This window comes from Macaca thibetana, chromosome 6 (genome assembly GCF_024542745.1).
Source record: "Macaca thibetana thibetana isolate TM-01 chromosome 6, ASM2454274v1, whole genome shotgun sequence".
Classification (NCBI taxonomy): Eukaryota; Metazoa; Chordata; class Mammalia; order Primates; family Cercopithecidae; genus Macaca; species Macaca thibetana.
The window spans coordinates 165755362-165769898 of NC_065583.1; the positions used below are offsets into that span (position 1 = coordinate 165755362).

At 43.8% G+C, this 14537-nt stretch overlaps 2 protein-coding genes across 7 annotated transcripts in view; both read left to right on the forward strand.

Annotated features, from left to right (window-relative positions):
- CTNND2 (catenin delta 2) overlaps positions 1 to 6331 on the forward strand; it is a 935738-nt gene extending 929407 nt beyond the window's left edge. For all 4 annotated transcript variants that reach the window (XM_050794061.1, XM_050794059.1, XM_050794060.1 and 1 more), the window contains one exon: positions 5511 to 6331. In XM_050794061.1, coding sequence (XP_050650018.1) covers positions 5511 to 5771 — 261 coding nt within the window. In that variant the 3' untranslated portion in view covers positions 5772 to 6331. The remainder of the gene's footprint in view (positions 1 to 5510) is intronic.
- The window catches only part of DAP (death associated protein), an 840643-nt gene that overhangs the window by 538076 nt on the left and 288030 nt on the right, over positions 1 to 14537 (forward strand). The gene's annotated exons all lie outside the window — the stretch shown is intronic.

Here is a 14537-nt window from a genome sequence, read left to right on the forward strand (position 1 = left end):
AACCTGCCTCCGTAAAGGCAAACAGAAACAAAATGTATTAGAAATGCCAACTTCATTTATGGAAATCAACCATGCCTCTTGCAGCAAATATTATGAAATTCTGGATGTACAGTAAGCAGACTATTGCCAGTTATTACCGATTCTTGTCGGGTTGTAATAGGACCATGATTTTGCCGCCAAGAATGTAAGATTCATCTCAAGTTCCCCCAGGTAGAGAGAAGCTCCTCACCAGAACCAGCTCCCTCTGCACCAGCCTTCCTCTCCCAGGAGTTGGCATTGAAGAAACGCCCTGACATGGCCAGGGGTCTTTGACATCCCACAGAGTGGCCGCAGTAGGTTCCAAAAGACTGCTTGCCATCTAGATTTAGGGGACAGTCCATAATGGCTCTAAGGGGCACATTCTTTTACCTAGGCATATCCTGAGCATTTAAGCAAATGAGAATTAATATGCTAAGATGGCATCCTTGCCGCGAGTGTGAACACAACCTAGCCATAGCCTTTCTCCCAGAGGTCCCCAGAATGTGCTTGACTCAGTCTCAGAGTGGAACACCGAGGCCGCTGAGCTTCAGGCAAATGTTGCTAAAATCCACCCTGAATGGAGAGCAAGCTCCACCCCTCTCGTCAGGAACGAGGCATTGCAGGCAGGCCCCTGGCAGAGCTGCGTCCTGTCTTCACAGCTCAGGACCACCATCATTCCCTGTGAGGCACCAGCCAAGGGAAATGAATGATTGGATCATTCTATCTTAGCCTAACATCCAACAACATTTTTAAATGTCCAACGAAGAGAGGGTTCCCCCCCCAAAAAAAAATATTTCCAAAGAGATCATAATGATACTCCAATGAACTTGGAGAGGAGGAAAGAAAGCATTTTACTTATTTTGGACTAAGTTATAGGAATAAACCTTGTCTTGACTTGCAGCTTTCTCTCTTGGGGACTTAATAAAGTGCAACCATCCTAACCCTTCAAAAGACACGTTTTCACTCTCTTCCGGTTGGAAGTCCTAGAGAGGACTCATATACAGTATCCCTGACTTGGATTCTCTGGCCATAGAGGTGTAGCCAACCATTCTAGGTGGAATGCTTCCATGTCGGGAGCTTCCCTGGTGACAAGTTACCCCAGAACTTCGCGCCTGCAACAGGTTCACCAGGAGGGATGCTCCAGGGTTTGGTCAGTTTCAGCATCGAAGCTTGTCCTCTGCTGAGCGTTCCTGTCTCCCGGGTGCCTCAGTCACCGGCCGGGTCTCACAGGCTTCACACTGGACAGCGACTGAGCTTATGGGGAAGCGATTCATGGAGGGAAATCAGTTTCAAGTGGATGTCCAAGATAAGGCAAAGGATAGTGAGAACTGAGAAAGAGACTCCTGCAGCAGACACATGGCCACACATAGGTGCTGCTCCTGTGACTACCTGGGACTCAGGCACATTTTCAGCGAACTCTCAGCTTAAAGCCTCCTAGAAGAAACCCTCAGTGGTATAAAACACAGTTTGTGATCTTTGGTTTGAATGTCTGAGGTCAGCGGGTTACAGACATCACTTTAGACTTCACTGACTGGGCGTCGTGGCTAATGCCTGTAATCCTAGCATTTTGGGAGGCCGAGGCAGGCAGATCGCTTGAGTTCAGTAGTTCAAGACCAGCTTGGGCAACATAGCAAAACCATGTGTCTACAAAAAATACAAAAATTAGCTGGGCATGGTGGTGTGTGCCTATAGTCCCAGCTACCTGGGATGCTAAGGCAGGAGGATGGCTTGAACCTGGAAGGTGGAGGCTACAATGAGCCATGAGTGTGCCACTGCACTCCAGCCTGGGTGACAAAGTGAGACCCTGTCTCAAAGAAAAAAAACAAAAAAGTCTTAACTATGCATACTTTCCAAAAATCCTTTTGAGCTTCTACCAGTCCACCCCATACTTATAAAGAGAAATATCATATTGAACGGTATCTATCTAGCTGACAACAGGATTTTTGTTCAGGAACTAGAAACAAAGAGCTTTGCTGTTTTGATGACCAATATTTAAATGATAACAAAACCAGAATCTTGGGTTCCCTCCTGGTGTCCTTAGTTCCACTGTCACGTGAGCAGCCCAGTTGTAACTGTCCGCAGAAAGGAGGAAGAGGAGATCCCAGGAGCATACGTGTTTCCTTCAGTCCCCCAGGCAGGAAGAGGCAAACACTCATCCTGGTTCTTCTGTCTTCCTGTCCCATTTTTTCACCTCTGTGCCAGTGGTTCTCAAATTGGAGCATGAGCCAGAATTCCCCAAAGGGTTGTTAAAGCATAGATTGCTGGAACCCATCCCCAGAGGCCCTGATTCAGTAGCTCTGGAGTGGGGCCCAGTAATCTGTATTTCTAACAAGTTCCCAGGTGATGCTGATGCTGCTCGTCTTGGGATCATGCTTTGAGAACCACTGATACTTAGTATCTGGCCTCCTTCATTTTCTGTGAACACTCTGAGTCTTTCTATGAACACTCTGAGACATGGAAAAGTTTGAAGATCAGTACTGGGCTAGTGTTCACCTTGTGTTCAAAATAAATCCAGTTTCCTGGCAAATTTGTTAAGGAATAAATCCATATAAGTCTTTTGTCATTATGCTAACAGAGTTGGAAGGTGTCATGACACTGTCCTTCATAATTTAGAGTGAACATTCTACTGTTGAGGAAAAAATTCAGCAAAGATAACTTGGTAGAAACGGAAGCCACGGAACGGAGTGCAGAGAGTGTGGGCACATTGACCCTGGAGTGAGCTGCTGGTCTTAGCCCCTTTCAAAACAAGATGCAGCATTAAGGCAAAGAAGGCAAAAGCTTCCGGCTTGTGTGTTGCTGGGCTTCTCTAGGCCATAACAGACACCCAGATTCAGAAATCCCCACTGCTGTATTGGGGCATCATTCTACTTCCCTCATCCAAATCTGGCTGATGCAAACTGTGCAATTTTTAATGCATTTATTTTTAGCTCTTATGTGGGGAGGGCTTTGGGAGGGGTCATTTCATCAGCCAGATTTTCAACACTGTCAGATATTCTCTTAAAGTTTAAAATGCAGCCAGTATTCGTCCACCGCAGATGTGTTTCACCAGCAGACATCCATACCACAAGACCGGTGAGCAAATTCAGTCTCTCCGGGTGCAGCAGTGTCACATGCCACCTGTGACAATCCATTTCTACACACTCTTGGGACTGGGCACCAAACCTCAGACGTGATTGGTGTGGGTTATGAACAGTGCAGATGAATGGAAGAAGTTAATTCTCTGGGGTAAGAGGCTCAAAAAGCTGATACCCAGCTCCAAAATGTTCACCAACCAGAGAGAACATGACAATAGTCTCAAAGCAATTTGAACAAGGTTGTGCAAAAGAAAAAAAAAATGAAAGCAGAAGCCACTTTGGAGGAAACCCATAACCCTTGTGAGTGACTCCCCCTGAAGACATTCCTGTCCCCTGCACTGCCTCCCCTGGCCCCCGAAATATGCATCAGAAAACACACTGCTTCTGGGTCTCTTTTGTCCACCAACTTTCTTTCTTATCTTAGAGCCTGGAGTCAGCTCCTTGAGGCCTGTCCTCCAAGGTTTGGCCGCCTTGGCTCTGATGGGACTGGGCTAGGTTGATAGAACACCTGGGTTTTAGAGTCAGCCAGCCATATGTTCCAGTTCCAGCTCACACCACCACTAGCTACAATATTTTGGAGAAGTTTCTTAACTTCTCTGTGCTTAAGTTTTCTTATCTATAAGATGGGAGTTTGCTGGAGGGATGTATGGACGGATGGATTGGTGGGTGGATAGGAAAACAGACAGATGATAGATTATAGATATTGATGTAGACAGACACAAACACACATAAATATTTATGACTACTGGAGTATTAAAGAATTTGCTAAATGTTGAATAGGGTGCCCTGCTGAACTAGAAACACAGCAAATCTAGCTCCCTCCCTGTGTCATTTTTCCAAACTTCTAGATTCTGAGCCTTTGCATGTCTTGCAGTTGGAAAGCAGCCCTGTGTTGGTTGGAGTGGAGTTCAGCAGAGCACGAGCAGAGCTCTTCAAAGAATAGAAAAGGGCACCCCAACCTAGCAACGCAGTCCAGTAGACCTGGACTTAGCAGTATTTAACTGCAGATGTTGCACATTCATTCCAAATGTTCCTCTCATCCTTTATTAGCTCTCAGGCTAACAAAGGTTTATGCTTATGGACTTTTGGACTTCTCTAGGTAGACAGAAACCTCATTCATTCAGCCACCACTAACTAGACACGTGGGACATCCTAGACAGCTGCTGTGATGAAGTTCACCACTTCTTTGAAGATCAGGTCGATTACTAGTATAAATCAATGACATATATAAGAGGGAGTTTCACTTACTTGAGAGAAGAATTATGTGTAAGCCGTTAAAAGCATTCATTTACACACAACGTGCTAATTACAAATCATTATCTATTAACTAAGACCAATTTCTAGAGGACATTTCTGTGCTGAACTTTAGTTAAATTAATAGGGAGTCACAGAGTCCGCCCAAAAGTGATCAAACAGTATTTCTTTAAGAGTGTTTAATAATTCACACCAGACTTCCTCCCCAATTACTGCCCATTAGCAGAGCTTCGTGCCTCCCACTATGACTTGCTATAGGGTTACCCTCACCCTTCACCTTGTGAGGTTCTGCTCATTTCAGGAACAGGTGCTTGAAAAGGGACCCCAGGGACTAAAACAGATACTAATGCACCAATGTTTATTACAACATTATTTACAGCAGCTGAAAGGCAGAAATAACCCAAGTGTCCATCCACGAATGAATGGATAAATAAAATGTGGTCTGTGCCTACCATGGACTGTTTTATTTTTATAGGGATACAATCATGGGGTGCAAGTGCAGTTCTGCTACACTAATACATTGCATTGAGGTGAAGTCATGGCCTTCAGTGCATTCATCAGTGGAGCAATGCACATCACAGTGGAATATTATTCAGCCACAAAAACGGATTAAGGTCTGACATATGCAACACCATGGATGGACCATGCAAACTTTATGCTAAGTGAAAGAAGCCAGTCACACAAGGACAAGTACTCTATGCAGCACCTATATTAGGCAGATTTCTAGAGACAGAAAGTAGAATGGTGCTTGCCATGGGCCCAGAGAGAGGGGATGAGGAATTACATTTAATAGGCACAGAGTTTCTGTTTGGGATGATTTTAAAAGTGGTGGAAAGGGATGGTGGTGATGGTTGCACAACACTGTGAATGTTCTTAATGCCACCTAATTAATCTTATACTTCAACATTTCTTAAAGCAAGCAGCTTTATGTTACGTATATTTTGCGATGATAAAGATTATGCAGAATGATAGCACGTGGACCTAGGAGTCAGTTTTCAAAAAGAAAGCCAATGACAGTTGGCAGTTTTGGAGGAGCAGTGCCACAGTGGTGAATGCCTGGATGTACACAGTCTCTTCTTTGAAGGAGAGTTGGGTGCCGGGGCAAGAGGGAGGCTGAGTCAAGGGAAACCAAGTAACCCAGTGTGGCTCTTCTTTCCCGTTCAGGTTTCAGCACAGCCAGTCCCACAGGAGCCCAGCAGAAAAGATTACGAGACCTACCAGCCATTTCAGAATTCCACGAGAAATTACGACGAGTCCTTCTTCGAGGACCAGGTCCACCATCGCCCTCCCGCCAGCGAGTACACCATGCACCTGGGTCTCAAGTCCACCGGCAACTACGTTGACTTCTACTCAGCTGCCCGTCCCTACAGTGAACTGAACTATGAAACGAGCCACTACCCAGCCTCCCCCGACTCCTGGGTGTGAGGAGCGGGGCACAGGCGCTCCGGGAACAGTGCATGTGCATGCATACCACAAGACATTTCTTTCTGTTTTATTTTTTTTTCTTCTGCAAATTTAGTTTGTTAAAGCCTGTTCCGTAGGAAGGCTGTGATAACCAGTAAGGAAATATTAAGAGCTATTTTAGAAAGCTAAATGAATCGCAAGTTAACTTGGAAATCAGTAGAAAGCTAAAGTGATCCTAAATATGACAGTGGGCAGCACCTTTCTAGTGTGAGCTGTAGAGTAACGAGAAGTGCTTTATACTGAACGTGGCTGATGGGAGGAGAGACGAGGCATTTGGGCCGGTGGGGCGTGAGGGTTATCGTTAAGCACAAGACACAGAATAGTTTACACACTCTATGGGGGACGGCTTCTCACGCTTTGTTTACTCTCTTCATCCGTTGTGACTCTAGGCTTCAAGTTGCATTGGGGTTCCTCTGTACAGCAAGATGTTTCTTGCCTTTTGTTAATGCATTGTTGTAAAGTATTTGATGTACATTACAGATTAAAGAAGAAAAGCGCGTTGTGTATATTACACCAATGCCGCTGTGTTTCCTCATCTATGGTTCTAAATATTGCTTCAATTTCAAACTTTTGAAAGATGTATGGATTTCCAGTTTTTCTTTTCTTTACTTTCTCCCAGTATGTTTTAACAAAAAAAAAAAAAAAAAAAAAAAGCAGGAAAAAAGGAATATTTAGCAGTATTGTTCGTTCTGATATGTGAATTTGTTTGTGGCAACTAAACAAGGCATTCAGCAGTTTCTGACAATTAACATACATCATTCCACACTCCTTGTCAACAAAGTGCTTTTTCACTGCCTAAAATTTTAGATGTAGATATTTGAAATAGATTTTTTCATTTATACCAGTTTTCTTTATGATGATACAGTGTTAAAAGAAAATAAATTACAATTGATCTGTCATCCATATTTGCTAAGAATGTCTATTTCCAAGGACCTATATCTTATAAAATACACATTCTTGCTTGTGTGTCTGTGTGTGTGTGGGTGTATGTATGTCCACATACTAGAAAAATGACCTGTGTGAGATTTTGTTTTGATAGAAGCTATTTCATTTGCTGTTCATCTTGTACAAACTTTGTTTTTGGTTTTTTAGTATAAATGTACATCGGTTTGTTCCTTTTGTACTGTATCTATTCTTCTGACCATCTAGTGACTCAGGATATTAGGCCAGTTGAAGTGGAGTTATAGGATTTTCACACATTCACACATACTTGGATATCAACCCTTTCTACAGGTCCGTTTCCTTACACATTTTATCCCCTCAGAACACGATAAACCATGGCCAACTCAATTTCACTTTGGGGCCAATTACTTGAAGTATCCACAGAAAATGTAAACTGCTCGCCTTATTCCCCCAAACTTTTTGTTCATGTGGCAGGGAGCAGTAGACAACTATGGCATAGATTATTAAAATTGAACTTGAAGCTAACATTAGAATAGTGGTTAACAGAGCTAAGAAATAAGGCTAACCATTTAAAAGAACATGGGCCGTGGGTAAATTAGCTTTGCTCTTTAGATGCAAGTGACTGAGGCCAATAGGTGCCTAGTAAATGTTAACTGTTCTTGGAAAAAATAAAAACATAAGTAACAAAAGAAATTGGCTGCCATCGTCCTTTAAAACTGGCTTCCCTTCACACTACATAGTTTAATTCAGCTCCAAGTCTCTAGTAAGTGGTTCTTTCTCCAAATTTAACAACAATCAAATGATACTCGATTCACGCATAGTTTTGGAAATGAAAAGTTAACTTTCAGAATAGAGCAGTAGACAGAAATGTATGTATGACTTATGTACTAGTTGGACATACAGGACTCAACATTTCTGGGTTCCCTCACAGGAATGCTTCAGCCCCTCTAGAGAGACAGAAACATGGCGCATCGAAGACAAGGTTTCCACTTCATCTGTATCATACGATCCAACAGTAAAGAGAATGTGATATGGACATGACTTCCCTATAACGTAAGGGCTGGCTTAACCTTTCCAGAAGGAAGCAATAGGACTCATTCTCTGGTTGGAGTTGTGCCACAGAATTAATGTGCTATGAAATTCCTCCTCCTAGTACAAACTTTATATTTTCTTTATGATTTTTGAGTCTCAATGCGTGCCCTACATTTGCGACTCTTGAAGAGCATGGATGTCTTTGCATCCCATAATTCTTTGAGAGCACATTGTGCTAGGCTGTGAGTAGCTGACTCAGCTAGGAGCCTCCAGCATCAGAAGTAGAGATAGCGGGAAAAATTTAGAAGTGTTTGTAGTTATTCAAGCCAGTCCTTTTTTCCTTTTTATGCACATATACAAATAGATTGAGGATAGATGTAGACAGAGAGAGAGATGATAAATAGATGATAGATAGCTATAGATAGATGATAGATGGTGGATGGATAGGTAGATGAAGGTAGATAAGTCGATAGATGGGGTCTTACTTGAACTATGAAATAGCCTAAAGCCCCCACAGGTTCCCTTGGCAAAGAAGGTTGGTCAGCCAGTGATTTATTGTTTGTAACATGGGATATACTGGATAAAAGCCCCAAGTGACAAGAAACCTTTGTTTTGGCTTTCAGTGTCCCCCTCCCACAAGTGGCTGTGTCTTGCATCTACAAGAGCCTCCAGACCCTGAATTTTCCTACAGAGATGGGAATGGTGTTTTTCAGAGGAAAGGGGGGAAGCGAGGATATTTCTTTTTCTGTTCAGTCCCTGTGGTAGACCATAAAAAACCCAATGCACTTAATAGGATGTAAAATCCAGTCCCCCCACTCTTTTTTTTACTTGAGAGTGATGGTCACCAGGGACTGATTAAGGAACAGTCCCTATACCCTTGTACCATTATGGATAACAGTAGCATTTAAAAATAAGATCTTTGTATTATCACACATTTATGCTATGGTCCTCATTAAGAGGCATGCATTAGGCAATAAAATATCAGGTTTAGAAGAATCAGGGTGACATAAGATGTCACATCGTATTTGGAGCTAACCTAGGTGAAGGTTAACCAACAATGACCTGGTTCATATTAATAAGACTGGTGCATTATGGAAAGCTGCTGTTTAAAGAAAGCAGTGTTTAAACTCAGTGGAAAAAAACAAAAAACCTCCATGTATTTGGTATGTCTTGTTTCTCTTCAGCTCCTTTTTAATGTCTGATACTGTCCCCTTCGTCTCTGAGAACTGTGCCCCCGAGAAGTGAGGTCTGACTGTCTGAAGACACAGTATTCTCACTCACACGGCAACAGGGAAATGAACATGGCTCTTGTCTGACAAAATGCTGTTTACAAAAGTGTTCATCCAGGCTGTTGGGGTCTCTTACCCACAAAATAGGACACTCCAGACACCTCAGCCCACCTCCACCTCCGACGGCAGAAGAAGAAAGGCTGCAGCCAGTCGGTTCACAGAAACCTGACCTTTATCTCAAGACCAAAGGAACCTCTGTGTGACAGAGAAAAAATAAGCCAGCAATCAGGGGAGCCCAGGGGGTGCTTTAGAGATCTGTGCATCACAGGCCAGAGGCTGCTGACATGCCGGAGACTGCTGACATGTAGCAGGATTTTCCACGGCAACATTTCCCCTAAGGCCCCATAGCTCCACTCCATACCTGACATTTCATTTCTACGCCGTGGTTGAAACGAGATTATAATAGAAACTCATGCTGGGCAACCATCTCATCAAGACCAACCTGATCTTCTTACCAGCAGCCTTGTATCCCTGGGTCTCTCTAAAATCCCCAAATCTCCAAAACCAAACAAAAACAAAAAAAAAAAAAAAAAAAAAACACCTTGTAGTGCACTTGGTAGCAAAACCTGACCTGAACAAACTCCAAGCTATGAATGGTCTTCGCTTCTCTGACCTCATGAGACTCCTCTGATATTTCTCACACATGGTGCATTGACTACCAGGTCCTGCCTAGACTCTGCTGAGCGTGTTATGGAGTTTGTGGTGCACACCCAGATTACCTTCTAAAATCTGAAAATTTCTGAGTTCAGTTTGCCCCAAGGGATTCACACAGATGAACTTGTACCTGAGTGCTTAATAAGAGAAGTGGACTTGTGAGTTATTAAAGCCTGGTTTGGCTCTCAGAACCAGTTCCCTTCCTGTGGTCCATTTCAGATCGGAATCTACATTAAAGTGTGCTGGTCTCCATCCTGCAGAGAGGTCCCTGTGGGCAAGAGAGCCTCATGCACACCACCTCATCGGAAGGCAACATATCGCTTTGTAACCTGTAGATACATAGGAATGAGACTTCTGGGTGTCCGTGACAGTGCTTGGCTGTACAAAGCAAAGAGAACAAGACCTCCAGTTGCTTGCAAACAACAGCTAGAACACGCCCAACCAGGGGGCCCATGCATGTTTTTTCCAGACAGAAGCTTTCTAATGCAACCCCTGTTGCAATACCCAGTTTCGAACTAGCAAAGCAGGCACTTGACCCTCCGTCTCTTCATCAGTTCCATCATGAGTAACTTGTCTGCACCTAAAGCCTCATCAGCCACAAAGGATAAAGAAGAAATAAGACCCACCCCCAACTCCCTAAGCACACTAGGTAATAACGAAAGTGGAGTTTTAAGTCAAGTTCGGGCCTTAGTAAGACAATAGAATTCTTGACATAATCTTCAACAATAACCACATAAAAATCACACATTTTTAAACTTTACAATATTTGATTGCTCAGTTTCTCAAGAAAATGAAGACATTATGAAGCACCGGGTTCTCTGTACTGGAACTTGCATGCATGACAAAGACATAACCCCAGGGTGGTGCTGACAACAATCTCAGAGAAAATACAACATACACTATTGCTCTACTGCAGGGCTTCTCGACCAATGCATTACTGACTTTTTGGGCTGAATAATTGTTTGGGGGTGGTGTGAAATGCTTTCCTATGCATTATAGGATATTTATCAACATCCTTGGCCTCTACCCACTTGTTGCTTACAGAACCACCACCTGCAGCTGTGACATTCAAACCCATCTCCAGGTATAAGCAAATGTCCCCGGGGGCAAAATCGGCCCCAGTTGAAAACCACGACTCTAGTGCAATGCACAATATGCTAACCACAACTGAGTGAAAGGAAGGGAAAAGATGCACTCCTAGCTGAGTGGAGAGGCTTCCAATGAGCAATCATGGGGGTGCTTCAGGAAAAAGAAACAAGTGAAGGAGAAGATGGAGGAAGGACAGGGAATGAATAGACAACAAGATGCAATAAATTTCACTTCAAAATTAGGAAGAGGAGGAGGATGGAGAGAGAGAGAAGTCCACTAGGGACAAAGCTTGAGGCCCTTGAAAGCTGTATTGTGACAGGTGTGGTGGCACATGCCTGTAGTCCCAGCTACTGGGGAGGCTGAGGTGAGAGAATCACTTAAGTCCAGGAGGTGGAGAGGAGCCTAAGCAACATAGTGAGATCTTGTCTGTAAATAAATGAACAAACAAACAGACAAAAAGAAGAAAGCCATATTGCAGAAACACTAAAAAAGCATTTACAACATTGTTGCAAAGATTCTGGGGTGTGGGTGTGTGTGATGGCTATAAAGGTAAGATCTAGATAAGTGAGTCTCAGACTCAGCATGCATTAGAATCATCTGGAGGACATCACCTGGATGGCTTATTCAGAGAGTTTCTGATTGGGTAGGGCTGGAACTGGCCAAGAATTTGCATTTCCAAGAAGTTTCCAAGCGATGTTAAAGTTGCTTGTCTGAGGATCATATGTTGAGAACCACTGGTTTAGGGAGAATCACTTCTGAGACTGTTGTAATAATTAACCTAGAACCTCATTACTCAAAGTGTAGTCCGGGGATTAGCAGCATCAGCATCACCTGGTAGCTCACTAGAACTACAGAACACTGGGTCCCACACCAGAATCTGCATTATCAAAAGGTGATTTTTAGGAACATTAGGTTTGACAGCCATGATCCAAAAAACACATAAGCGTCTGAGCTAAAAGAATGACACGCAAGAGAAATAAAACTAATGTGAAATATTGTAGATAAAAAATTAGTAGCCCTTGGCTACTGCTCAATGAAGGATGGAGGCACCCAAAGATCCCTCTGAGGTGTGAGCCTAGGTAACCAGAAGTCCAGCAGTGGAAACTCATCCATGAGAAGGAGGAAAATCTTTTCCAGCAAGGAAAATCCACTTGGTTTTGGACACGTGAAGTTGCCCATGCTGATGGTAATTACAGAGGGCGGTGGGATGTCCAGATGGTACTTTGAACTAGAGATGTGGAATTGGGCGTCTCTTTAAGGTTAAAAGCTGGAAAGTGGGTGTGGACAGAGCATCCATGAAGAAGAAGATTTGGAGAAAAGAGAGTCCCAGAATGATGAGAACCTTTGGGGGAGCAGCATAAGGCAGAAAAGAGGACTGAGGAGAAAGCCAAGTGGGGTGGAGGCAGGAAGAATGAGACCAGCGTACTTTGTCCAAACCAGAGTAGGAGAGCATTTCACATGCAGACAGCAGCAAATGCCACTGGCGGGCACAGAGGATGACTAGGAGAAAGATGGCTGAGAATCAACTTTTGCATATCGCAATATGCAGACTGCGCAGGACTTTCGGGAGTAACTCCGGAAGCAGGTGAGGGTGAGTGAACGGGAGGTGGGAGGCCGAGGCAGTCAAAAGTTTGGGAATGGGCTAGCAATTGAGATGACAACCTGGGCTGGGACAATCACAGATGGAATGAAGAACTATTTTAGGACAGCAAAATAAACTTTTAAACCAAGGCAAAGGTAACTCACACTCGTGCAAATGGTTTAGAAATAACCCCTTCTATTTGTACGATATTGTATTGCCTTCATTGTGTTTTAACATTTATTCTCCTTGTCCTGCCCACTACTAGTATCCTCAGTCTTGCTTTCTTTTAGCAAAGAGGAATAAGGGCCAGGCGCGGTGGCTCACGCCTATAATCCCAGCACTTTGGGAGGCCAAGGCAGGCAGATCACCTGAGGTCGGGAGTTCGAGACCAGCCTGACCAACATGGAGAAACCCCGTCTCTACTAAAAATACAAAATTAGTGGGGCATGGTGGCGCATGCCTGTAATCCCAGCTACTGGGGAGGCTGAGGCAGGAGAATCACTTGAACCCAGGAGGCGGAGGTTGTGGTGAGCCAAGATTGTGCCATTGCACTCCAGCCTGGCAACACAGCAAAACTCTGTGTCAAACAAAAAAGGGCGGGGAGTGCATGGGAGGGGAGGTATAAGATGCTGTGATAGCCAGCTGAATATAAAATTTTGCAGCTGGATATTAAACTGGGACTTTTCTGCTCAAGAGATGATTACGAGTGTGCCAAGCAAAGGGGCCATAAAGAGGAAAAAGTCTAATTCTCCAGGGTCCACCCTTTACTCAGCACCATGACATCCATACAGGGCAACATGCAATAAGTCTGATCCTTAGCTCAGTGAGTTTGGTTGTCTACTGCTGTTCACCATACACCTGACACAACCAATGCCTGCCACATCAATTACCATTGCCATTGATCTCTCTTCCAGACTTTCATCCTTACTACCCCATCACAACCCCATCTGCTCCAGGCTACTTATCCTCATTTCTCGTATGACCAGTCTACCAGAGGCCTGGCCCTTGATGGAACCAACACTATGTTTTTGTTCAGAGAGTTCTCATCACAGCTTCCATTACTCCCATACTCAGCAGAGAAGCCAGGTGCCCATTTCCTAATGGCTTCAAGGATTCTTCATACCTCATAATTGCAAGCAGACATCTGCGAGATAATCACATAATTAAGTCACGGAGCAGGGGAAAGTGAACTGGCCTTTGTGGGAATTACACCCAAATCTTTGGCCGTGTTAAGACTGCATGTGCACACCTAAGCTAACCTGTCATCAGTGGAAACACTATCCCAATTCTATCTGAATGTATAGCCAACTCTTAATTATCAAAGACAGAGTTGAAAATCATATACATACATAATTTGAACTAGACTAATTCTGATTTTCTATTGCTCTGTAACAAGCTGCTTCAAAAGTTGTGGTTTTAAAAAAGAAAAAGAGAGAAACACTTACTTTGTTCAAGAATTTGTAACCTGGATTGTACTCCATGGGGACACTCAGCTGTGCTGCACTCAGAGTCAGCTGTGGAGGCACCGGGGCTGAAAGCTGGAATCACTTAAAGGCCAATCACTTAGCTATCTGGCACTTGGGCTGGAAAGACTCAAGTAGCTGGGACAGGGACAGCTGTGGCTCCTCGGGCGTCCTCTGAGCTCTCTCCACGGGGTCTCTCCAGCAGGGATGCTTCGGGGCAGCCAAACTTCTTACATAGTTATCTCAAAGCTCCCAAAACCCATATCCCAAGGGAAAAAGTCAGGCACAAAACTCGGGATGCATTCCATCAGTCAATGCAGCGGCAACATGATGCTCAGTTTCAGGGGACAGGGTGGGAAACAGACTGTGTTTCTTGACGGAAGAGTGGCAAGATTCTGAAAGAGCCTGTGGGATAGAAATACTGCAGTGGCCTTTTTGGTACAATCTGCCACAAAGCTTGTAACATTTTGCAGCAATAGGTTCAGCTTCCTCTTTCAAACATTTAGCCAATATTTCTTAATAATGGCAAAAATGATGAGTTTTACTAGAAGAAGTGAAAAACAAATAATGTAACTAACATAAATGTGAGAAAGTCATACCATTATGGCAGAAGAAAAGGTTTTGGATCTTGAGTTTTTATTTTCCTCCAGCTGAATGAGAAGGAAGCAGTCAGCAACTGTCGTTCCTGGCAGCCATCTTATGACCACGAGGAGCC